General features: G+C 34.8%; 2 protein-coding genes and 3 long non-coding RNA genes across 5 annotated transcripts; all 5 read right to left on the bottom strand.

The window, feature by feature from the left end:
* Positions 1-1,061: 1,061 nt before the first annotated feature.
* On the bottom strand, positions 1,062-6,333 carry LOC110894170 (oligouridylate-binding protein 1B). The gene is made up of 12 exons (XM_022141358.2): positions 6,108-6,333; positions 5,218-5,279; positions 4,801-4,903; positions 4,640-4,716; positions 4,490-4,551; positions 3,939-4,026; positions 3,447-3,522; positions 2,807-2,837; positions 2,118-2,237; positions 1,953-2,038; positions 1,697-1,873; positions 1,062-1,588 (listed from the first exon to the last, which is right to left on the bottom strand). Exons 1-12 carry the CDS (start codon positions 6,216-6,218, stop codon positions 1,304-1,306), a joined length of 1,278 nt encoding a protein of 425 aa, XP_021997050.1. The 5' UTR covers positions 6,219-6,333; the 3' UTR covers positions 1,062-1,303.
* Positions 6,334-9,096: 2,763 nt separating this feature from the next.
* Positions 9,097-10,046, bottom strand: LOC110894171 (protein TIFY 10A). Its single transcript, XM_022141359.2, has 2 exons — positions 9,800-10,046; positions 9,097-9,691 (listed from the first exon to the last, which is right to left on the bottom strand). Exons 1-2 carry the CDS (start codon positions 9,897-9,899, stop codon positions 9,192-9,194), a joined length of 600 nt encoding a protein of 199 aa, XP_021997051.1. The 5' UTR covers positions 9,900-10,046; the 3' UTR covers positions 9,097-9,191.
* Positions 10,047-10,261: 215 nt separating this feature from the next.
* On the bottom strand, positions 10,262-12,665 carry LOC118484796. Its single transcript, XR_004874488.1, has 3 exons — positions 12,105-12,665; positions 11,337-11,392; positions 10,262-10,508 (listed from the first exon to the last, which is right to left on the bottom strand). It is a non-coding gene; the product is annotated as an uncharacterized LOC118484796 (long non-coding RNA).
* Positions 12,666-13,353: 688 nt separating this feature from the next.
* On the bottom strand, positions 13,354-16,255 carry LOC118484797. The gene is made up of 3 exons (XR_004874489.1): positions 15,682-16,255; positions 14,914-14,969; positions 13,354-14,085 (listed from the first exon to the last, which is right to left on the bottom strand). It is a non-coding gene; the product is annotated as an uncharacterized LOC118484797 (long non-coding RNA).
* A 677-nt stretch (positions 16,256-16,932) lies between these two features.
* LOC118484798 lies at positions 16,933-19,811 on the bottom strand. The gene is made up of 3 exons (XR_004874490.1): positions 19,261-19,811; positions 18,493-18,548; positions 16,933-17,664 (listed from the first exon to the last, which is right to left on the bottom strand). It is a non-coding gene; the product is annotated as an uncharacterized LOC118484798 (long non-coding RNA).
* Positions 19,812-24,627: the final 4,816 nt, after the last annotated feature.

Below are 24,627 nucleotides of genomic sequence, written 5' to 3' on the forward strand. Positions count from 1 at the left end.
ACATTGCTAGCCACACCACAAGGTAGGTGATATCTCGTGACCAACCTTAAGCGTGAGACTAAGTATGTGTTGTTGAGAGAATTTAATAAAAAGTTAATGAATCAAATATGGTTATTGTTTTGTATTTATTATGGTTCAATGGTGGCAATTGGCACATTCATAGTTCATGCTACTCATGTGTGAGATAGGTCAAGTACTCGCATCTTTGTGCCATGGTTTAATGGAATCGGTTAGCAATAATATTGTAAGATGAATGTGGACCTCTTAGTTTACAACCATTAACATGTGTATGACATTGTGTTGTGGTTGTTCCTATTGTTAATTTCAATTATTGCTACAGACTTGTAGCCTAAAACTCATATTAGATCGATTGAATGGATTAGCTACGGCTTTGAGACATGAGTAAAAAATAAATCATCAGCAAACTCTCTCATTGTGATAGATGGGAGAGTTAAATGAGAGAGTTTGCTGATGATTCACGTCTTCATCGGATGTTATACCACAAGCAACGATGCTCACCAACCCCAAATCATAGTCAGGCATCCTCTACAAGCCTTGTCGCCACTCTTTGCAACACTCTTCCACCCCTGTTGATGCTCTCTTCTTCGAGTTAATAACCATCACACCAGCTTACATAATTTGGTAACCATTTTCCATTGTACCCCATAAACTTCTTTATTTGAATTTTGTTCCCATCTTTCTTTGATGTTTATTGCATTTGGTGTTAAGTGGTTGGTTTTCATAGTGTTTGAATGCATGGTTCAAGGTAGTGTTTAAGCCTTTAAGATGGTAGTCGATGTTAAGTTTTCCTTCACAACTTTGTCACCCTTCACTGTTGTCGCTATTCGTTGTTCGTGTTGATTGCAATAAGCGGTGGTAAAGACCAAATAGTGGTATCAAGATGTGTAAAGTGTTGTCCCTACCCCAACTCCGATCATGAATATTGGCGCAGTATTAGAAGCAGGATTATTGTATGTTAGTTCTAAGAAAAAAAATGTATGTGGCGGTAATGGTAAAGTAAAAAAAAGGACATAATAAGGCATTTTTGTCGTCACTAAATCTCGGATCAAACAAACCACCAAAGGCACTTATTACCGGGACAAACACACTTCACATTAAACATACATAATATGTATCCATACTCAAGACAAGCATATATAAGCAGAGCAACATAGGGGTAAAGGGTAAATGATAAAGCAAAAAAAACCGACAAAACCAAGAAGAACATCATAAAAGCCTCCTAGAAACTCAGAAGAAAAAAAAAACAACAGAAGCAACGCGTGCAATAACGCCACATAATCACTCACTGATAATACATGAGTTGTTGGGTCGCAGCAACATTCGGGAAACCATCATAAATAGCTTGGCTTGCTCCAGCAGCACCCATGCCCATACCACCCATTGATGCTGGTTTAAGAGGAAACTGCCCTTGAGCATGCATGAGCCCATGGACCCCACCCATCTTGCTCATTGCAAATTGTCTCTCGTACGCCAACAAGTCAGCAGCCGACAGCATCGGTGCAGGCACAGGTGGCGGAAGCGGGTTTGAGGTCGTTCCTGGTGGAGTTGGCTTACTGCCCCAAGAACACTAAATCGATTGAAGAACAAATAAGAAGTCAGTTCTTTGCACATGTCTAAAACTACGGTAAAATACAAAACTGTTATTTATTTGTAGAATATTAATAAACATACGCACCTTTATTTGTTTACCATAAAGAATGGATTGGGTATTTCCCATTTGAATAGCCAAAGCAGCCTCAGCATGATTATTGTATCTTACAAAACCGAACCCTTTGTCTGGCTGAACCCGGACTTCCTCGATTATTCCAGCACCAAAGGAATGAAAGTGGCGATGAAGTTCAAGCTGAGTAACCTGATATAAATTTGAATTATTCAAATTCATTATTTCATATACGTCAGTAACTTAAACTTTAAGGGATATAATTTCTTACTTCTGGAGCAAGGTTGCCAACGTAAACAGTGGTATACTGTGGGTTATTCTCGGGAGCATCACCGTTAACAGGTTCCTTACTATCTTCTGCAAAAATAAATAATATGTATTAGGAAACGTATAATGAAAAAGACAAAAATCTTATTTAGTTATTTCTACTGCATACCTGAAGACCCGTTTGTTAGCTCCACCACACTTTTAGAATCCGAGGCCTGCTTTTCATCGCTAGTGCCAGCACCTTTGGTAGCCCAATTGCACCGGATCTGCCTACTGCCAAGCCACTTCCCTGATAAGTCAGAAGATAGGAATAAATAATGATGGAATATTCTACCGCTCCAAATGAAAATAGCTAAATGTCCAAATCCAAATGAAAATAATACAAAATAAAATGCCATTTTCCTCCCTGAAGTTTGGCTAATTTTGCGACTTTCGTCCAAAGGTTTGTTTTTCCGCAACTGAATCCAAAAGGTTTTAAATCTTGTCATTTTCATCTGGCTCGTTAATTCTATCCATTTTTTCCCATTAAGTCAAGGGTATTTTCGGGTTTTTTTTTTTTTTTTTTTTTTTTGTGTTGTGAACTTATAGGCCAATTCGGTCTTTTCAGTTTTCACTTTATGTACAAGCGAGTCCTTAAGTGAAAAAGACCGATATACCCTTTAAGTTAACAAAAAAGACAAAAATGCTCCCAACTTAATGGAGAAAAATGGATGGAGTTAACAAGCCGGATGAAATTGGCAAGATTTCAAACGTTTTGGATCCAGATGCGGAAAAAAAAACTTTGAACGAAAGTCGCAAAACTAGCCGAACCTCAGGGACGAAAATGACATTTTACTCAAAAAATAACTAAACGCTTACCAGTTAAGTCATTTATAGCACTTTGAGCATCCTGAAGAGGAAATATTTATGTCAGATTCTAGTTAAGAGATGATGAGCATGGAGAAAACAGTGGGAACGACAATTTTAAACGTTAGATCCTTTTCCTAGCTAACAGGTCGAGAGACAATTGCACACAGATGCAGGTAAGCTCGTATAACTAACTTCTAGGAAAGCGTTCAATTAGATGAATTCAGGTTTAAACGGGTCAGTTTTAAATAAATGGGCCAGCTGTGTTGTGGTTGTCCTGCAAACATGGACACCCGTCCTGCCCATTATCAATTTTGTATGGATAATTCAAGCATTAATTACGATTAAAAAACAGTACTGTTAAAATATAGTTTATATGTTAGATTGTTTAAACAAACGGATTTATCAGGTTGTATGCATTATAAATAGATGGACGGCTTTCAACCCATTTAATCTGTTCCATTATTTGCTAAAGAAAGTATTTGGCCCGTTTAAAAAAAGGCAATCTGAATCAACCCATTTATAAGTGGAGGGGTTGAAACTGCCACATCTTTTTATGTCTCTCAGCCTGTGTTTAGAAAAGACAAATGTGTGCCACCATTTTCTCCATAAGTAAAGTTAAACGTTAAAGAAACGCCAGTCAAGTATAAACCTGTTGGGTCCGGAAAGAAACAAACCCAAAACCTCGTGAACGGCCTGTTTTCTGATCCCACATAACCCTCGCGTCCCTAAAATAGTCCAACAGACATGAAAACGAGTTCATGATATATATATATATAGAGAGAGAGAGAGAAAGTATAATGTACTTCAAGGCTTAACCTACATTAACATACATGACAAAAAATATAACGTGCGTTATTATCATATAACGTGCGCGATTATAGTCCCATGCGTGATTATGTGGTCCCATGTGTGATTATGTGGTCCCATGCGTGATTATGTGGTCCCATGCGTGATTATACCCTTGATCCAACGGTTACCATTGTCTCCTACGTGATGTATGATAAGGCCTTTTGTATGTTAACCTTACTCTATATATATATATATATATATATATATATATATATATATATATATATATATATATATATATATATATATAGAGAGAGAGAGAGAGAGAGAGAGAAGAAAGAAATGTACTCACGAACAACTGGCATAAACAGAGAAGCATGCAAACAACATAGCATCTGTAACCTCAGGGCTAAGATCACCAACAAATATGTTGTAGTGACCTGCAATCCAGAAATAGGAATGACATGATATCAAATTATCATAAAAATAAGATTAAAGTACAGAATGGTCCATGTGGTTTACCAAAATCTTGGATTTGGTCCCTAGCTTTCTAAAATCCACGGATGGTCCCTGTGGGTTGCATTTTGTAACGCATTTAGTCCCTATCTTTTTCCAAATGTACATGGATGGTCCTTGTGGTTTGCACTTTGTAAAGCATTTAGTCGCTAACTTTGCTCAAACCTTTAAATTTGTTGGTTGAGGACTAAATGTGTTACAAAATGCATAGGGACCATCCATGTACTTTTGGAAAGCTAGGGACCAAATCCGAAATTTTGGTAAACATCAGGGACCATTGGTGTACTTTACTCTAAAAATATAAAAACCTTATGGCAAGTACTCAAATTAACCGAAATCCAAAAAAAAAAAAAAAAAAAAAACACATAAGCACCACATAAAACCTACCTGATGTGTCCTCCCTCTGTCCACTGGCGTATGCCCAGTTAACTTTGATAGGTTGCCCAAACCTGAAAATAACATCGGTCTCTGCTTAATATGATTGTTTAACCTTATTTATTTAAACAATTTTATGGTGACAACTTTAAAAACACTTACAAATGCCTCCCATTTAGAGATAATATAGCAAGTGCAGCTGATCTACGATCAAAGTAGTGAATGAATCCATAAGATGACTGCACATAAAAAGAAAAGTAAAATATTGATAAACAGGGTAGTAAGCGAACGAAAAAAAAAACGAGTCATGACTCAATACATACCTTCTCTTTTCTTATGAGTTTGCAGCCTTCAACGGGACCCGTACTTGCAAAAACCTCTTGAAGAAGCGGTTCAGTCACTTGTATATGAATGTTCCCAGCATACCTGTAATTTCTCAAACATAAAAGAAGTATTAGTTCTGATAAAATAAAACAAAAAACAATTTTAGCTAAAGAATATTTCTCAGTTTTGAGTACACATAAAAACAAATAATCATCCTACATTTGACACCTTGCATATGACAGCTATGAACCTCAGTATTTGTACGTATAGGAGGGTGAGAAAAGCGAACTTATAGATATGTCAAATAAAGAAACACATAGATGGTTAAGGGAGCAAATCAAGGCTATTGTCATGCTTGTACATACAAACGAAAAAGAAAAAAGGAGAATTGGAAAAATCATCAGTAAACCACTCACACACTGCGGCATGTATTTGGATCAAACCCAGGAGGCAGATTTCCACTTGGGATTGGCTCAATCTGCAAAATAAAAAAGTGAAAAAAGGAAAAAACGAAAAAAAAAAAAAAAGTAGCAAGCTAAAAGTAAAAAAAGGATAAAGAACCCCACTAACCAGAGTAAAGCAGGCCCAGCAAAGAACGGGTAAAGGGGCAAAGTGTATCGACTATTAAACTAGACACCAGCCACCAAAGAAACACGCCAACAAAACAAATGTACACACAATCCCCTATATAAGTTTAATATGTAAATTTACAACATTTCGAGGATCCTAAACTTTTATAACAAAACAAATGTACAGACAATCCCCCCCCCCCTAATTTTAAAAACCACATACTCTTAAACTTACAACATTTCAAGGATCCTAAACTTTTTAAAATATACAGATGACCAACCATATATCATTCACTAACTATCACAATATAATAATATGAATTCCAAACAAGTAAAACAAAAATCCCAAACATATCTCGTATTTCAAAACTAATGTCCAAGCTATCAAAAACCAAAATGCAACTCCTTTTCGGACGGTACGAGTAAACTTAAAAAAAAAAAACATATAATTAATATCATGAAGCTTTCACATAGCCAGAAAACACAGCAACAAACCCGTCGAATTCAATAACAACACACCAACCACAACGTTACATTACACAGATAAAAAAACCTAACAATTCTAATTCCTCAAAATTCAAACACAAATAATGAAATTAACACATATAAAACACGAAATTAAAACGATCAATCAACAAATTCAAATCCCTAAGCTCGAAAACAACGAAATTTACACATATATACAAAAAAATGTAACGAATACATTACAGAAATCGAAAGAAATGATGTGTGAAAACCTGTGGAGGTGCTAAGAGGCCAGGATGATAGAGCGATTGTTGTTGAAGGAGAGCTTGCTGCATCAAAGCTTGTTGTTGTTGTAGCTTCAGCCTCTGGTGTTGATTTTGCATTATTGTTAGTGTTTTGTTATGAATATATGATGGTTTTGAGATAATTGATTGTTTATTGAATTTGGGGGTTAGGGTTTCAAAATGTTGAATATGATCGAGAGAACAGGGGAAATAATAAAATGCGAGAAAGAGCGCGTACCAAAACAAGCGAACAATTTTAGAAAGGTGACAATAGTGGCCCCTTAGCTTTTGGAAAGTATAATATTTATCCCTCGAGTTTTATTTTTTTTGGAAAGTATAATGTTTGTTAAGGATATAGTTTGTTAACGAATGGTTCATGAATACTTACTAAACGAAATTTTATGTTTGTGTTTGTTCATTAAGGAAAGTAATGTGTTCACGAACGTTTCATGAACGCAAACAAACACAGATAAAATTGGCAAAAACGACAGTGGCTAGAGATGGACAGTGAGAGGGAACAGCGATAGACCTTGAAGCCCTAATCGTTGAATGAATGTCGATTGTATTTTTCGATGTGAATAATGAGAAAGAAAGTGAAACGGTGCATAAACAATGTGAAAATATGGTTTCCTATTTTATTTGTTTGGGTAATGAGATAAACAAGAATTAAAGAATACAAAAAGTTTAGTTAAAATAAATAAATGCTAAAAACTCTTTAATGAACAAAATAAACAAATGAACATGAATGAATGTTCATGAACAAATTACAGAACGTTCACGAATGCAACTGAACGAACGAGACATCTATTCAAGTTTGTTCATTTAACTAACTGAATGATTTTTTTTGTTCATGCTTGTTCATTAATTAAACGAACGAACGTAAACGAACTTCCTACCGAACATGTGATACCCATCCAGATAAGGATGCACCATACACAATTGATACCAACTTATATAAACATTTATTTCATTAATATAAACTGTAAGGTTCAAAAATTGGAAACTTAAAAGTACAAAGTTGGATCAACTATTCTTAGCCGTTCATACAAAATTTCCACTAGATAAACAAGTCTTGGATACTTTATTCTACTCGCCACACATATCCAAGATAAGCAGCACGCACATAATTAACCATCATTACATGTGACACGTGCTTAAAATACGTCAGCTGTTACTGGTGAGCTCATGAATATGCACAAGTTATAAATCACATTATTTAATCATGACTTGTACCGACCATGTCATCATAACCCAACGTCACCATGTAACTTACATAACCATACGGTTAATGCCCACTACACAATGGGTGTAGTACCGACAAATCCCGCCGTAGCGGCACGTATTAGGGACCATAAATATCATGTGTATGTCATGCTCTGGTTATATACATGCATACAACAGTCATGCCATATTATTACAATTTAGGACAAACATGTTCACATTTTGGAAAGCATTCATAAAACTCACATTTGTTCTTCGGATGTTTTACCATAAATAATCCGAACTAGGTTTCCTGATCAAGACCAAAATAGTCTTAGACACTAATTAAATAAATAGTGAAGCACTAGCTAGTCATTACCCTAAACTCCATTCTTAACATTATTCAAAGAAAAATGGTGCTTCAATTCAGGTGTTTAAACTTCCAATTAACAAAAATCAAGTCGTTTGGAGCACCGTTTCGAGGTAAGTTTTACATAAATCGACTCGTATCCTCGTTTTGATTAAAATCCCTAAAACATCGCGTTGTAATTAAAAAAAAAAACTTAACTCCGTTAAGCTATTTTTAACGAGAGATTATTATTGGCCAAAAGTGGACCAGTTCGGATTATTATCGGCAAATAACTGAGTTGGGATAGTTAATTCAGCTGCTTACCACGTTTTTCTTTGATAACTTTAAAATATAATGTTTTATAAAATTACGAATAGACTTTTGAGACGAGCTTATTTTTCTCTATGTTTTGACCTAAGTTTTATTAAAAAAAGAGCAGGGCCAAATATAATATTATTATAGATAATCAATATCTTATAACGCTAAATACCCATCTAGAGTTCATATTACGAATAAAAATCTTATTTATTACTTACTCGCTTGTCCATATAAGTTCCATATATATTTTTATTTGATCACAAAATGGTGTGTTACAGAACGGTTCACGAACTGTTCGCTGAACGATGTAGACATCGTTTTTAGCCCTCAAGTATGCCTAGCACTTTTCTTTTGTTTTGCTGGATATGGGTTAAGTTTGAAAATGCTAGGAGTTTTTCTTTTGTTTTGCTAGATATGATGAAGCAAACAATATAATTGGAGAGTTCAATGGTTTAAAGCAAGGATTTTATAAGAAAAAAAAAATCAGCATAGTATGTAAGCACATTGATTTGCTCACAAACTTTAGTTGGTGGATGTAACTATTGCAAGAAAACATTTAGGTGTTAGTGAAATTCTTCAGCAATTAAAGCACCATACATTTGGTTGATATGATTTCATTCACCACTAGAGTGTTTAAATATGTTAAAATGAATGTTCTTATGTTTCTAACCAAAATCAAACATTTAACAAAGGACGTTTTGTGCAGGTTCGAGCCTTTATTTTTAAACTTGAGACTAGAACCTGCAACTTTTAACAGACTGAGGGTGTAAACCAGTCGGGCTAAGCCCAAACCCTTTATAGTTTCGGATCAAATCATTTAATTTAAGAAAGCTCAAACTTGACTTTTGTTTGACTTGTTTATTATTTATATAAATATTTCTTTATTTACGTATATACTTTTTCGTATTTTATAATTATATGTTACCTATCTATATAACAAAATATATATCATTATTATTATTTAGTTAATTTATCATAATTTAATATATGATAAATTTTAGTATGTAATTTGATGTGTATTGATTGTGGAGTCTTCAAGAAAAGTAGTTGTGATCAATAAAAGCTACAAAATTCCAATTTTATGAAAAAACTCTAATATATACGGAAAAATTGAACTGAAACCATGAGAAATTGAATGAATGTGTAATCCATAAATCAACATACCAGAACTACAAACAAATTTTTGTTGATCTATGAGACTATGATTACAGATTCAGATCAAACTTATAAGGAGCTGCCATTAACCGACTCGGCAACTGATAAGGAGCACTTTCGGTTGCTCTGTCTTTCCTCCTCGATAAAAACTTGTGAAGTGACGATCTTCTCGCTATCGGCAAATCCGATTCGTTTATTTCTAATTCCGAGAGAGATGGAGGAATTCGTTTCTGGCTTTGATGATCAAAAAAAGCTCCACCTGCTAACATCATATCTCTGGCTTTATCAGCAGATATAGAATCAAACACCAATACTTGTCCTCTGTATATAATAGTCATTTGTGCCGTCTTCGGTTCAACCACTTCACCCGAAACAGCTTTGTTTGACGAATCGTCTGGCTTACAGAACGAATCTACTGTAACGTATTGAGGAAGATGATTTATAGATTTTTCTGTTTTCTCCGACATCTGGACCGGACTTTCTATTTTGCTTAACAAATCAACAGTCGTCTTGTTCGTCTCTGTCATAGGCGAAGATGATTCTGGTTTTCCTGTAACAAAATCAGGTGAAAATTTTACAGATCAATGGACATTGTATTGGATACAAAGTCGGATGGAAATCATGTGAATATGAAGAGATTAACTGAGATGTATTATACCGTTGACATCAAAAGTTGCATTGATTCCGATATCTCTTAGACTGCCTTTGTCTTTCAGAAACGAGCTCAATCGGTTACACGTCATCGCAACAGTAGACATTGTTGATTGCTGTAGTGAAATTGGTTACGTCTAGTTACAGTGAGGAAGAAGCAATGGAATGGAATGGAATGAAATGAGATGAGATTAAGAAGGGTACATGGTTGCAGTTTTATATGACAATCAATCAATTGCGGCGATAGAGAACAGCAACTTGATGTACAGAGAAAACAAAACGTGTTAATTGTGTTTAAGATAACTGGATAGGAATGCTCTTTGTTTTTGTACTTTGGGGTGGAGAAATACCGTGGGACCGGGAACCGACTAAACACGAGTTTCACTCGGACATGTAACATATTAATTTATTAGGATATATTCTAGGATTTTACTAAATCAAAATCATAAACACTATATTGCCACTACTTCTTAAAAGCAATAAAGAATATTATAAGATGATCACCAATGAAAGATCTTAAATGTGTCTAGCCATCTATAATGTAACACCCCAACCTGAACAGGCTGACGTGTCACCCATACAGATATCAAAACTAAAACCAATCCATAACGATGAAAACAAAAGATCCTAATTACATTTTCATTACATTACCGAAATAAAAATAAATCTTCATCTTCACGACACTCTTCACGTATTCCCCACGTTACCCAAATTACCTGTCAAACAAATAAGACAAACACAAGAAAGAAACTACGGCTGAGCCAAAAAGTTGCTCAGTAACGGAGAAATCAACAGTACATGTAAGGCAGGTATACGGAAGCAAAACGGATCGATACCGACACTAACAAATCCAAAAGATGGCACTGAATCAAATACTTTTATAACTTGAATCCCAAAACTTATACCGAACAGGTAACAGATACTGAACATAATCAGATGCATATAATAATATCAAACATATCATAACAGAGACAAGACATACGTGACAACATATAACAGTAAAACAAGTCACGTAATATAGAAGCACCCACGAGCCTAAACAGAGGCATGCATGGTATAGTCTATGCGCCGAGATGGTGCGTGTAGGCGCACACACATTATTCCATCTCAACAGGAGTCAGGAGTCAGGAGTCAGGAGTCAGAGCTAAGATCGATCTATTCGCCTCTAGGGGCCATGTGCTACACAAGCACAAACTAGAAACGCCGTGAACTTTAGTTACGCACCGTCACGATGAGTGCCATGTCGTTGACGCCCCAACGACAAGTCAGAAGCGCTCGGGTGACAGAGTACAAAGCCGTATCAGAAATAAAATGTATTTTGATATAAGTCTAAAAGGAACATGCAACAATGAGCACAAAGTCTAAGGTCTATTGCATGCTACAATATATACTAATTACGAAACGGAAACAACTAGCGAAAACATCCGTACTACAAAGTAACGGACTTGAACAATAATACTATAATGAAAGGAAAACAGAATCCGTACCAACGAGTAACGAAAATATAAAAGTATACTTCGATGAAAATAAAACAGAATCCGTACCTTATTAGCAAGCAAAGCAAAACCAATAATCAAGTCGATCTCAGAAAGTCAAGAACCTATAATCCCGTTACAACCCAAATTAGTTTATGAACATTACTTGTTTCGTTTACTAAGAAGTTCCCGGCGACCAAGGTTTAAATTTGAGTTTATTAACATTTTATAAAAAAATGTGGCTAAATAATTTAAACCATTATTTCACCCATTGATATTTTCTATAGAGACATGGATTGGATACTTAACTCACATACTTTACCTGAACCCACAAATATATAACAATTTAACAGTTACTTCCTTTTGATTTTACAATCAACTTCAACATATACTAATACTTTACTTAGAAAAAAATCAAAGCTTATCAATGTTTTTGTTTTCTTGAAAGAATATATGTGGCAGTTAAAAAAAATATAGTCAACTTTGAAAGAGCTTTTGTTCTAATTAGATTATTATATAGTTGTTATATGCATCTATGTAACGATGACTATGAACAAAGAATGATAATATTTTATGTCCGTATGCAATCAACTCTAGACTAACACGTTTAACAACCGCAACGAACTCGCGTTAGTTTCGTAATATGATCTCAACACCACTTTGAATTATTAAGATCCAAAATATAACAGAGCACAAGTTAGGTGTCGAAACTATAAGTAGGGTTATTTCATCGACCTCATTTGCCGTTTTAAATAATTCCAACTTTAGTCGCCGGTACGGGTTCAAACTAGAATTTAAACATATAAATTAGGATCGGATGAGGGATCGTTTGGGTACCTTAATCGCCAAAAGGTTTGGATGGAGACTAACGAGCACAGTAGCGGGTAGTCAAACGGAACCGCACTATGGTGAGCGGCAGTGGGGGTTTACGTTCCTGAATCGTTAGTCGAAGGGCGGCGGTTGTCACAGCGAAGTGCGACGGCGAGCCTCCGGTGGTTGTATGGCTTATCAAAGTTCGACCCAGCGGCAACTTCCGATGGTGTGCGGCGCGACGGAACGGAACTGAGTGTTACGCTGGTGTCACGGCGGTTGCAATGCGGATGTTTGTGGCAGCGAACTGGTCCGGATTGATGGCGGCAACAATGTGAAACTGTATCAACGTCAAGAGCAACGACGACTACCCGAATAATTGCTAATTGCTGATCCGGGAATTGATGGTGGCGGCTACTCGAACAAGAATGTGATATAATAGAGTTTAGAATTTTTGCGATGGAGGGTTTGAATGGTATGTAAATCCATTTATCGGCACAAGGCTTGAGGGATTAAATCCCTTTTCTTCCGGAATTTCGTTAACTCATACTGGTGGATGTGGATAAGGGTCAAAGGAAGAAAAATGCAGAGTGAATGCCAATTAAAAGAATGATGTATTGATTTTATATGTTTTTTTTTTTTTTGTTCCTAAACGTGTTTTCTCAAAACAAAGAAACTAATTATCTAAAAAAAATATTCAAAGCACCTTAACAAAAAATAATTACATTGGTTTATCAATCAATTTAATTAAACCAATCAATTTAATTAGATTACCACATCTAAAATAACTAAACTTGTATTTATCTACTATATTATTTTATTAAAATTCTGAATATTACAATTCTACCCCTCTAAAAAAAAATTTTGTCCTCAAAATTGCTAAGCACGGATACGAACGATCTCAATCATAACGAACACAGAAAAGACTTAACAAACAGCAAGCATTTAGACATAACAAATACTAAGGTACGGAGTTTCTGAGATGGCAAATAAACGGATACTAAATCAAATCAAAATAAGTATCCCTAAAAGGAGCAGATACAACTAGAGGGTACTCTAAAACAATGGACAAGGACTTCAAACAATTAGCAAATAAAAGTGATAAAACATATATTCACACTTAATTATCAAAAGTTTAGACAAATACTCTAAGAACCGATCATCAAATTCTATGTAGAATTTTTATTCGTTTTATTATAAAAAAATATAACTTTTATTTTCGAATATCACAATTTTACCCACTAAAAAAAAATTTGTCCTCGAAATTGTTAAAGTATGGATGATGAGCAAATTTAGATATAACAGTTACGAAACGAATTTTAAACATCGTATACTTATATATGAAACATACTAAAGTGTGGAGTTCCGAGACGGTCAATAGATGCATACTAAATAAATTCAAATTCAAAAATAACAAAACAAGTAAAGTGAGATTTAGAATGCTAAGACGCAACAAATTCGGGTACATACTAATCTACACAGTAGGAGTCCAAAAGCACACATATGTACCTGTAATTCACGATTATGTTCGCGACCATAATTGTCAATTACCTTACATAAGTGTTCTAATGGTCCTCTTATCATGCATCTCAATAACCTATTAAAATTGTAAAGAAAGCTAGTGTGGCGATAAACAAATCATAGTTAGCAATAGTTCTAAAAACAAATACTAAAGCGAACACCAGAACAAATGCTGAAAGACAACAAACTATCGAGTACGAAAATTGATTAGAAGTTGAAATCCTAAACCAACGTCTACCCATAACCTCACAGGTTTTGTTTTTAAGGTTTAAGTTTTCTACAGGAAAGAGCCTTAGCTCTGATACCATAATTGTAACACCCCAACCTGAACAGGCTGACGTGTCACCCATACAGATATCAAAACTAAAACCAATCCATAACGATGAAAACAAAAGATCCTAATTACATTTTCATTACATTACCGAAATAAAAATAAATCTTCATCTTCACGACACTCTTCACGTATTCCCCACGTTACCCAAATTACCTGTCAAACAAATAAGACAAACACAAGAAAGAAACTACGGCTGAGCCAAAAAGTTGCTCAGTAACGGAGAAATCAACAGTACATGTAAGGCAGGTATACGGAAGCAAAACGGATCGATACCGACACTAACAAATCCAAAAGATGGCACTGAATCAAATACTTTTATAACTTGAATCCCAAAACTTATACCGAACAGGTAACAGATACTGAACATAATCAGATGCATATAATAATATCAAACATATCATAACAGAGACAAGACATACGTGACAACATATAACAGTAAAACAAGTCACGTAATATAGAAGCACCCACGAGCCTAAACAGAGGCATGCATGGTATAGTCTATGCGCCGAGATGGTGCGTGTAGGCGCACACACATTATTCCATCTCAACAGGAGTCAGGAGTCAGGAGTCAGGAGTCAGAGCTAAGATCGATCTATTCGCCTCTAGGGGCCATGTGCTACACAAGCACAAACTAGAAACGCCGTGAACTTTAGTTACGCACCGTCACGATGAGTGCCATGTCGTTGACGCCCCAACGACAAGTCAGAAGCGCTCGGGTGACAGAGTACAAAGCCGTATCAGAAATAAAATGTATTTTGATATAAGTCTAAAAGGAACATGCAACAATGAGCACAAAGTCTAAGGTCTATTGCATGCTACAATATATACTAATTACGAAACGGAAACAACTAGCGAAAACATCCGTACTACAAAGTAACGGACTTGAACAATAATACTATAATGAAAGGAAAACAGAATCCGTACCAACGAGTAACGAAAATATAAAAGTATACTTCGATGAAAATAAAACAGAATCCGTACCTTATTAGCAAGCAAAGCAAAACCAATAATCAAGTCGATCTCAGAAAGTCAAGAACCTATAATCCCGTTACAACCCAAATTAGTTTATGAACATTACTTGTTTCGTTTACTAAGAAGTTCCCGGCGACCAAGGTTTAAATTTGAGTTTATTAACATTTTATAAAAAAATGTGGCTAAATAATTTAAACCATTATTTCACCCATTGATATTTTCTATAGAGACATGGATTGGATACTTAACTCACATACTTTACCTGAACCCACAAATATATAACAATTTAACAGTTACTTCCTTTTGATTTTACAATCAACTTCAACATATACTAATACTTTACTTAGAAAAAAATCAAAGCTTATCAATGTTTTTGTTTTCTTGAAAGAATATATGTGGCAGTTAAAAAAAATATAGTCAACTTTGAAAGAGCTTTTGTTCTAATTAGATTATTATATAGTTGTTATATGCATCTATGTAACGATGACTATGAACAAAGAATGATAATATTTTATGTCCGTATGCAATCAACTCTAGACTAACACGTTTAACAACCGCAACGAACTCGCGTTAGTTTCGTAATATGATCTCAACACCACTTTGAATTATTAAGATCCAAAATATAACAGAGCACAAGTTGGGTGTCGAAACTATAAGTAGGGTTATTTCATCGACCTCATTTGCCGTTTTAAATAATTCCAACTTTAGTCGCCGGTACGGGTTCAAACTAGAATTTAAACATATAAATTAGGATCGGATGAGGGATCGTTTGGGTACCTTAATCGCCAAAAGGTTTGGATGGAGACTAACGAGCACAGTAGCGGGTAGTCAAACGGAACCGCACTATGGTGAGCGGCAGTGGGGGTTTACGTTCCTGAATCGTTAGTCGAAGGGCGGCGGTTGTCACAGCGAAGTGCGACGGCGAGCCTCCGGTGGTTGTATGGCTTATCAAAGTTCGACCCAGCGGCAACTTCCGATGGTGTGCGGCGCGACGGAACGGAACTGAGTGTTACGCTGGTGTCACGGCGGTTGCAATGCGGATGTTTGTGGCAGCGAACTGGTCCGGATTGATGGCGGCAACAATGTGAAACTGTATCAACGTCAAGAGCAACGACGACTACCCGAATAATTGCTAATTGCTGATCCGGGAATTGATGGTGGCGGCTACTCGAACAAGAATGTGATATAATAGAGTTTAGAATTTTTGCGATGGAGGGTTTGAATGGTATGTAAATCCATTTATCGGCACAAGGCTTGAGGGATTAAATCCCTTTTCTTCCGGAATTTCGTTAACTCATACTGGTGGATGTGGATAAGGGTCAAAGGAAGAAAAATGCAGAGTGAATGCCAATTAAAAGAATGATGTATTGATTTTATATGTTTTTTTTTTTTTTTTGTTCCTAAACGTGTTTTCTCAAAACAAAGAAACTAATTATCTAAAAAAAATATTCAAAGCACCTTAACAAAAAATAATTACATTGGTTTATCAATCAATTTAATTAAACCAATCAATTTAATTAGATTACCACATCTAAAATAACTAAACTTGTATTTATCTACTATATTATTTTATTAAAATTCTGAATATTACAATTCTACCCCTCTAAAAAAAAATTTTGTCCTCAAAATTGCTAAGCACGGATACGAACGATCTCAATCATAACGAACACAGAAAAGACTTAACAAACAGCAAGCATTTAGACATAACAAATACTAAGGTACGGAGTTTCTGAGATGGCAAATAAACGGATACTAAATCAAATCAAAATAAGTATCCCTAAAAGGAGCAGATACAACTAGAGGGTACTCTAAAACAATGGACAAGGACTTCAAACAATTAGCAAATAAAAGTGATAAAACATATATTCACACTTAATTATCAAAAGTTTAGACAAATACTCTAAGAACCGATCATCAAATTCTATGTAGAATTTTTATTCGTTTTATTATAAAAAAATATAACTTTTATTTTCGAATATCACAATTTTACCCACTAAAAAAAAATTTGTCCTCGAAATTGTTAAAGTATGGATGATGAGCAAATTTAGATATAACAGTTACGAAACGAATTTTAAACATCGTATACTTATATATGAAACATACTAAAGTGTGGAGTTCCGAGACGGTCAATAGATGCATACTAAATAAATTCAAATTCAAAAATAACAAAACAAGTAAAGTGAGATTTAGAATGCTAAGACGCAACAAATTCGGGTACATACTAATCTACACAGTAGGAGTCCAAAAGCACACATATGTACCTGTAATTCACGATTATGTTCGCGACCATAATTGTCAATTACCTTACATAAGTGTTCTAATGGTCCTCTTATCATGCATCTCAATAACCTATTAAAATTGTAAAGAAAGCTAGTGTGGCGATAAACAAATCATAGTTAGCAATAGTTCTAAAAACAAATACTAAAGCGAACACCAGAACAAATGCTGAAAGACAACAAACTATCGAGTACGAAAATTGATTAGAAGTTGAAATCCTAAACCAACGTCTACCCATAACCTCACAGGTTTTGTTTTTAAGGTTTAAGTTTTCTACAGGAAAGAGCCTTAGCTCTGATACCATAATTGTAACACCCCAACCTGAACAGGCTGACGTGTCACCCATACAGATATCAAAACTAAAACCAATCCATAACGATGAAAACAAAAGATCCTAATTACATTTTCATTACATTACCGAAATAAAAATAAATCTTCATCTTCACGACACTCTTCACGTATTCCCCACGTTACCCAAATTACCTGTCAAACAAATAAGACAAACACAAGAAAGAAACTACGGCTGAGCCAAAAAGTTGCTCAGTAACGGAGAAATCAACAGTACATGTAAGGCAGGTATACGGAAGCAAAACGGATCGATACCGACACTAACAAATCCAAAAGATGGCACTGAATCAAATACTTTTATAACTTGAATCCCAAAACTTATACCGAACAGGTAACAGATACTGAACATAATCAGATGCATATAATAATATCAAACATATCATAACAGAGACAAGACATACGTGACAACATATAACAGTAAAACAAGTCACGTAATATAGAAGCACCCACGAGCCTAAACAGAGGCATGCATGGTATAGTCTATGCGCCGAGATGGTGCGTGTAGGCGCACACACATTATTCCATCTCAACAGGAGTCAGGAGTCAGGAGTCAGGAGTCAGAGCTAAGATCGATCTATTCGCCTCTAGGGGCCATGTGCTACACAAGCACAAACTAGAAACGCCGTGAACTTTAGTTACGCACCGTCACGATGAGTGCCATGTCGTTGACGCCCCAACGACAAGTCAGAAGCGCTCGGGTGACAGAGTACAAAGCCGTATCAGAAATAAAATGTATTTTGATATAAGTCTAAAAGGAACATGCAACAATGAGCACAAAGTCTAAGGTCTATTGCATGCTACAATATATACTAATTACGAAACGGAAACAACTAGCGAAAACATCCGTACTACAAAGTAACGGACTTGAACAATAATACTATAATGAAAGGAAAACAGAATCCGTACCAACGAGTAACGAAAATATAAAAGTATACTTCGATGAAAATAAAACAGAATCCGTACCTTATTAGCAAGCAAAGCAAAACCAATAATCAAGTCGATCTCAGAAAGTCAAGAACCTATAATCCCGTTACAACCCAAATTAGTTTATGAACATTACTTGTTTCGTTTACTAGGAAGTTCCCGGCGACCAAGGTTTAAATTTGAGTTTATTAACATTTTATAAAAAAATGTGGCTAAATAATTTAAACCATTATTTCACCCATTGATATTTTCTATAGAGACATGGATTGGATACTTAACTCACATACTTTACCTGAACCCACAAATATATAACAATTTAACAGTTACTTCCTTTTGATTTTACAATCAACTTCAACATATACTAATACTTTACTTAGAAAAAAATCAAAGCTTATCAATGTTTTTGTTTTCTTGAAAGAATATATGTGGCAGTTAAAAAAAATATAGTCAACTTTGAAAGAGCTTTTGTTCTAATTAGATTATTATATAGTTGTTATATGCATCTATGTAACGATGACTATGAACAAAGAATGATAATATTTTATGTCCGTATGCAATCAACTCTAGACTAACACGTTTAACAACCGCAACGAACTCGCGTTAGTTTCGTAATATGATCTCAACACCACTTTGAATTATTAAGATCCAAAATATAACAGAGCACAAGTTGGGTGTCGAAACTATAAGTAGGGTTATTTCATCGACCTCATTTGCCGTTTTAAATAATTCCAACTTTAGTCGCCGGTACGGGTTCAAACTAGAATTTAAACATATAAATTAGGATCGGATGAGGGATCGTTTGGGTACCTTAATCGCCAAAAGGTTTGGATGGAGACTAACGAGCACAGTAGCGGGTAGTCAAACGGAACCGCACTATGGTGAGCGGCAGTGGGGGTTTACGTTCCTGAATCGTTAGTCGAAGGGCGGCGGTTGTCACAGCGAAGTGCGACGGCGAGCCTCCGGTGGTTGTATGGCTTATCAAAGTTCGACCCAGCGGCAACTTCCGATGGTGTGCGGCGCGACGGAACGGAACTGAGTGTTACGCTGGTGTCACGGCGGTTGCAATGCGGATGTTTGTGGCAGCGAACTGGTCCGGATTGATGGCGGCAACAATGTGAAACTGTATCAACGTCAAGAGCAACGACGACTACCCGAATAATTGCTAATTGCTGATCCGGGAATTGATGGTGGCGGCTACTCGAACAAGAATGTGATATAATAGAGTTTAGAATTTTTGCGATGGAGGGTTTGAATGGTATGTAAATCCATTTATCGGCACAAGGCTTGAGGGATTAAATCCCTTTTCTTCCGGAATTTCGTTAACTCATACTGGTGGATATGGATAAGGGTCAAAGGAAGAAAAATGCAGAGTGAATGCCAATTAAAAGAATGATGTATTGATTTTATATGTTTTTTTTTTTTTTTTGTTCCTAAACGTGTTTTCTCAAAACAAAGAAACTAATTATCTAAAAAAATATTCAAAGCACCTTAACAAAAAATAATTACATTGGTTTATCAATCAATTTAATTAAACCAATCAATTTAATTAGATTACCACATCTAAAATAACTAAACTTGTATTTATCTACTATATTATTTTATTAAAATTCTGAATATTACATATAATGTCATATTTAATCTATTTATATTGTATTATCTAATACTAATAAAAGAGTCTCCTTAATACCATTTGGCATTCTCTCATAATAAAGGATTTCACAAAAATGCTATATGGCAATTTATTATATTACCTAAATTATAATAAATAAATAATAAGTAAATTAATATAAAGACCATTATCCATATTAATAAATAATTCTAAATAAACATTCTCTCCCTAAACAAAATTTGATATACCATGATGTTTGGGTTAACAAATTATACTATATGATATAGAGATAAAAATATAAAAATTACTTTATCTCTATCGTTTGTTTATTATTATCTATAACAAAACTATTATTATTATTTTTCTATTAATATTAATATCTTCAATTTAACTTTATTTGGTAATATAACTCATTAACTCCTCATTAAGATTAACCATATATATTTTTAAAACCAAATGCTTTAAAATATTAATTATTGATAAAAATGGTAAAGTTACAAATAAAACTTCAAATCTAATTTAACTTTTAATATAGAATTCCAATTATTGTCATGTGTCACTCTCGCTTTAATCCTTATCATTAGTAATATAATAAAATTAACTTAAATATGCTAATAACCATATTAGGATGCACTATTTAATTAATATTACTTAGATAAATACAATGTATTCTATTAAATATTATTGTCAAATAAAAATACAATACTTAGATCTTTTTACTAAACCACTAGGGAGAAAGCCCATGCGATGCACGACATGCATAATAGCTATTGTTTGTTCGTGATAAGACGTTTGACAATGCTTGACAAACTAACCTGCGAGATGACTACTAACCCGAGCAGCGCGTTATTTAATTATATTAGTAAACAGAGTATTCCATGCGTAAGTATAACGATCCGACTTGAAACATCTATCGCCAGCTTGTCTTAAAAGTTTCTGTACAGGGGAAGAATATAATTTAACCTATGAACCGTTTACTCCGGGGGACCCGCTGGGTTCAGGTTGTTAAAAGTTTCTTTGTACCAGAGCATTACGTCGGAGTCGACAATTAACACCATTCTGCTCGTACTCTGTTAATGTTAGTTCATCAATCGTTTTATTCTACACTCTTCACTAACCTAAATTTGAAAAATAGTTACGACTTTTCGTGTCAAACTTCCCCTTTCAAATGTAGAAACTAATATAGTTGATGCTATAATTGTTCCATTTTCCAGTTCTTTTATATGGATAATCAAAGCTACTACAAAAGTTGTACTCTTTTCTATCCCAAAATACATGTGCATGTTATTCAGATGTCTGAATAGAGATCCACACATACAAAAAGAAGGCTCGAACAACAGCTTTCGTATATGTTTTAAGTTCTTGCAAGAACGGCTTGTTTTACATGTCCGGACATGTGAAGGCCATCTTCGTGCATTGGCCTTGATCCTAACATGTGTCGCTAAAACATCAAAGCCGTTGTAAACAAACCAAACATCCAACAAACCGTGAGTACATCTATAAACAATAATAGTGAGTATATCTATATACAAATCAAACATCCAACAAACCGTTGGTGAACCTTTTGATAGAAAGTTCCTTTATTTTTATTTGTTAATACATATATAAAATAACTAATAGAGTAGGAGAACCGTTTAACTCGCTCTATCATAACACCTTCTTTAAGCTCTCAAACTCCTAAATAATCACACATTTAGATCGCTCATATTGCATTACTAATGTAGAATGTTTGTTTTTTCCAATTGAAGAAGTTTGCTAGACAAACTATTAATCCCTTTAATAGTTAATCCACATCTCGCAAGATTTTAGATTTATACACAAATCGTGTACCTTTCACGACACTGCTTACCAATACGACTGAGAAGAGACTGTGTTATGAGAGACCATTTTGTGGGCCCATCCATATGTTTTCACCAGCTCAAGGACTTTTTCATCCTCCTACAGCGAAAATAATAATAATAATAATAATAATAATAATAATAATAATAATAATAATAATAATAATAATAATAATAATAATAATAATAAAAAGAGACCATAAAAGCTGTTTTGATCAAACGTGTCAAAGAGTAGGAGGGGATGTGGTGAAAACCTCATGAGTCTATGGACCTTTAATAAGTTATGAATTAAGAACCTTTTTCCAGCGATGCAGACATTGGACTTCAGATCTATCAGAAAAATACACATTGAGGTGGTTGTGTTGAAAAAGTTATTAGTGCGTATCTAAAGAAATCGAAATGAAACGAAGATAATCATTGATCGAAATTTTTATTTGGGTTTACTCACCTTTCGTGAGATGGTCTCAAAATCATATCAAGAAAACTGAAATACTGGTTAGTGAATTCAAAACTCTAACTACAGGATAATCGAACAAATGAAGAGTAAAAGTACCTGGCGTCATTGAAGCAGTGGCTAGGGTTCGAAAGCTTGAATTAGAGGAATATGAAGATGGCAATTCATTTACCTGCATCACAGGGACATTGAATCAATTTAGGGCTATTAGAGTAGATGAATCGGATGAAATTAAATCTGTGATACGTTTTGACTTGATTGAAGACGAAGATGAAAGGCTTTCGGAAATTAATGCAGGAGGAGGGTTTGTCAATTTTACCCTCAAATTCAGTTACTTTAAATGCCTAAATTAATGAATTTCTTTATAAATTTTATTCATTTTAATATTAATGCAGAAATACAATTTTGCCCTTTTTACTACCTACCTAATTAAGTGTTGTACCATAAGTATTATAACGTACTTGAAAGACACAAATGTATTTAAGAGTCTCATAATGAAGGTTGTAAAAAAGTTGATATAACTAAATTTTTAAGTATATATAGAATATAGATATAGATTATTAAGTAAATTAAATGCAATTAATAGGATTTTTCTAGGTTGGTGCATTTAAAACAACCATAAATTTTGGTTTTAAAATAGAACATATAACTTTTTTTGAACGACCAACAAACTCAATCCCGAGTACTCTCGGGGGATCCACTGGACAAACGGAGTACTCCGAGAGTAACCCGAGTCCACCACCAATTCCGGGGAAAACCCGGTAACCCACCCGCCCGTAGGCACGACGGTGAAATTACCGGTAAAACCCGGTTGGCTCAAGGATCCAACCTAGGTTTCCCTAGGTCTCCTATCATTGCCCACCAATGCCTCACTCTGCACCAAGTGGGAGTCGAACCTGCATCTCTCAAAAGAAATGCAAGCCCTCCACCACTTGATATAGAGATCATTGGCAAATAGAACATATAACTAAACTTATATTTTTAAGTATATATATATATATATAGATTATTAAGTAAATTAAATGCAATTAATAGGATTTTTATAGGTTGGTGCATTTAAAACAACCATAAATTTTGGTTTTAAAATAGAACATATAACTAAACTTTTGAATATATATATAGATTCTTATATAAATACTTATCGGAAAAACACAATAATTAGATTATACTATTATTATACTTTTTTAACTATATGATCAAGATTATATAGAAGTATGATTTACATTTTTTTATATTTTACGTGTGTAATATATAGGTTTGTAATACTTATAAATTAAAATATTATTCAATCTAAATTTTTTTTTATATTTAATCCGTGTAATACACGGGTTTATAAACTAGTAACATATTATAATCTATTTATATCACCTCTCTTCTTCACTCTTTATTTTCCATTCAAATATTAGGGGTGTTTCACCCAAACAATTTTTTTCTTAAAATAAGGTTAAATATATGATTGATTGGAAGTGGTTGGGGACCACTATTAGAGTATATTATTTAGGTTTTAAAATTGAGCCCAAGCTAGTTAATCTCTATATATTGTAACCCTATTGAATGGAATACAAGCAATCAATCAAGTCTTCTATAATCTTACACCCACTATTAACCATCTCTCTCTCTCTCCTCTTCCCTACCTCGGTGACTACCCCCTGATAACATCCATTCACCACACATCGATGGGGTCGGCGACGTTATACCCGCACGGTGAACCCCATCCCTGCACCAACTCACTGATTGCACCCCGTCCCCCCTAAGCTATGGAGCACGGGGACGACATATTCAATTGAGTACCCGTCTGGGGGACGACACGGGGACAGTTCGGGGACGTTTTCCAAACGTACCCGGATATTGGGCGCTTCTACAAAACCGTACCCGATATTGGGTACTTCTAAAACAGAGTATCGCAGACGTTTCCTAAAATATTTAGGGTTTTAACCCTTTTAACTTCCAAATACGTAAGCCGGCCTTTTATAATTATATATGCTACGTCGGCCTTTTATAAATATATATGATATTCTAAACATTCACATACAACAAGTCTGATCATCATCTCTATTCAAGTATTCATCATTCATCAAATTATCAACAGTCAGATCATCGTCTCTATTCAAGTATTCATCATCGATTATGGCATCTCAAGACACACACGGATCATCATCTACTGTAGAAGAACCTCCGCTATGGATATATTTCACTAAAATCGAAAAACAAGGTGCCGTCGGAGAAACATGGAAATTTCAATGCAACCTTTGCGGCAGTGGCGGAACTAGCCC

Source organism: Helianthus annuus, chromosome 12 (assembly GCF_002127325.2).
Source record: "Helianthus annuus cultivar XRQ/B chromosome 12, HanXRQr2.0-SUNRISE, whole genome shotgun sequence".
NCBI lineage: Eukaryota > Viridiplantae > Streptophyta > Magnoliopsida > Asterales > Asteraceae > Helianthus > Helianthus annuus.

Excerpts from the sequence above, each read along its gene's own strand:
- LOC110894170 (XM_022141358.2), bottom strand. The coding sequence starts at position 6,218 with ATGCAAAATCAACACCAGAGGCTGAAGCTACAACAACAACAAGCTTTG. Across the intron at positions 4,552-4,639 it reads TCTCTAAATGGGAGGCATTT|GTTTGGGCAACCTATCAAAG; the intron begins GTAAGTGTTTTT and ends TGTTATTTTCAG. Across the intron at positions 4,027-4,489 it reads ACAGAGGGAGGACACATCAG|GTCACTACAACATATTTGTT; the intron begins GTAGGTTTTATG and ends TCTGGATTGCAG.
- LOC110894171 (XM_022141359.2), bottom strand. The coding sequence starts at position 9,899 with ATGTCTACTGTTGCGATGACGTGTAACCGATTGAGCTCGTTTCTGAAA. Across the intron at positions 9,692-9,799 it reads TGCAACTTTTGATGTCAACG|GAAAACCAGAATCATCTTCG; the intron begins GTATAATACATC and ends ATTTTGTTACAG.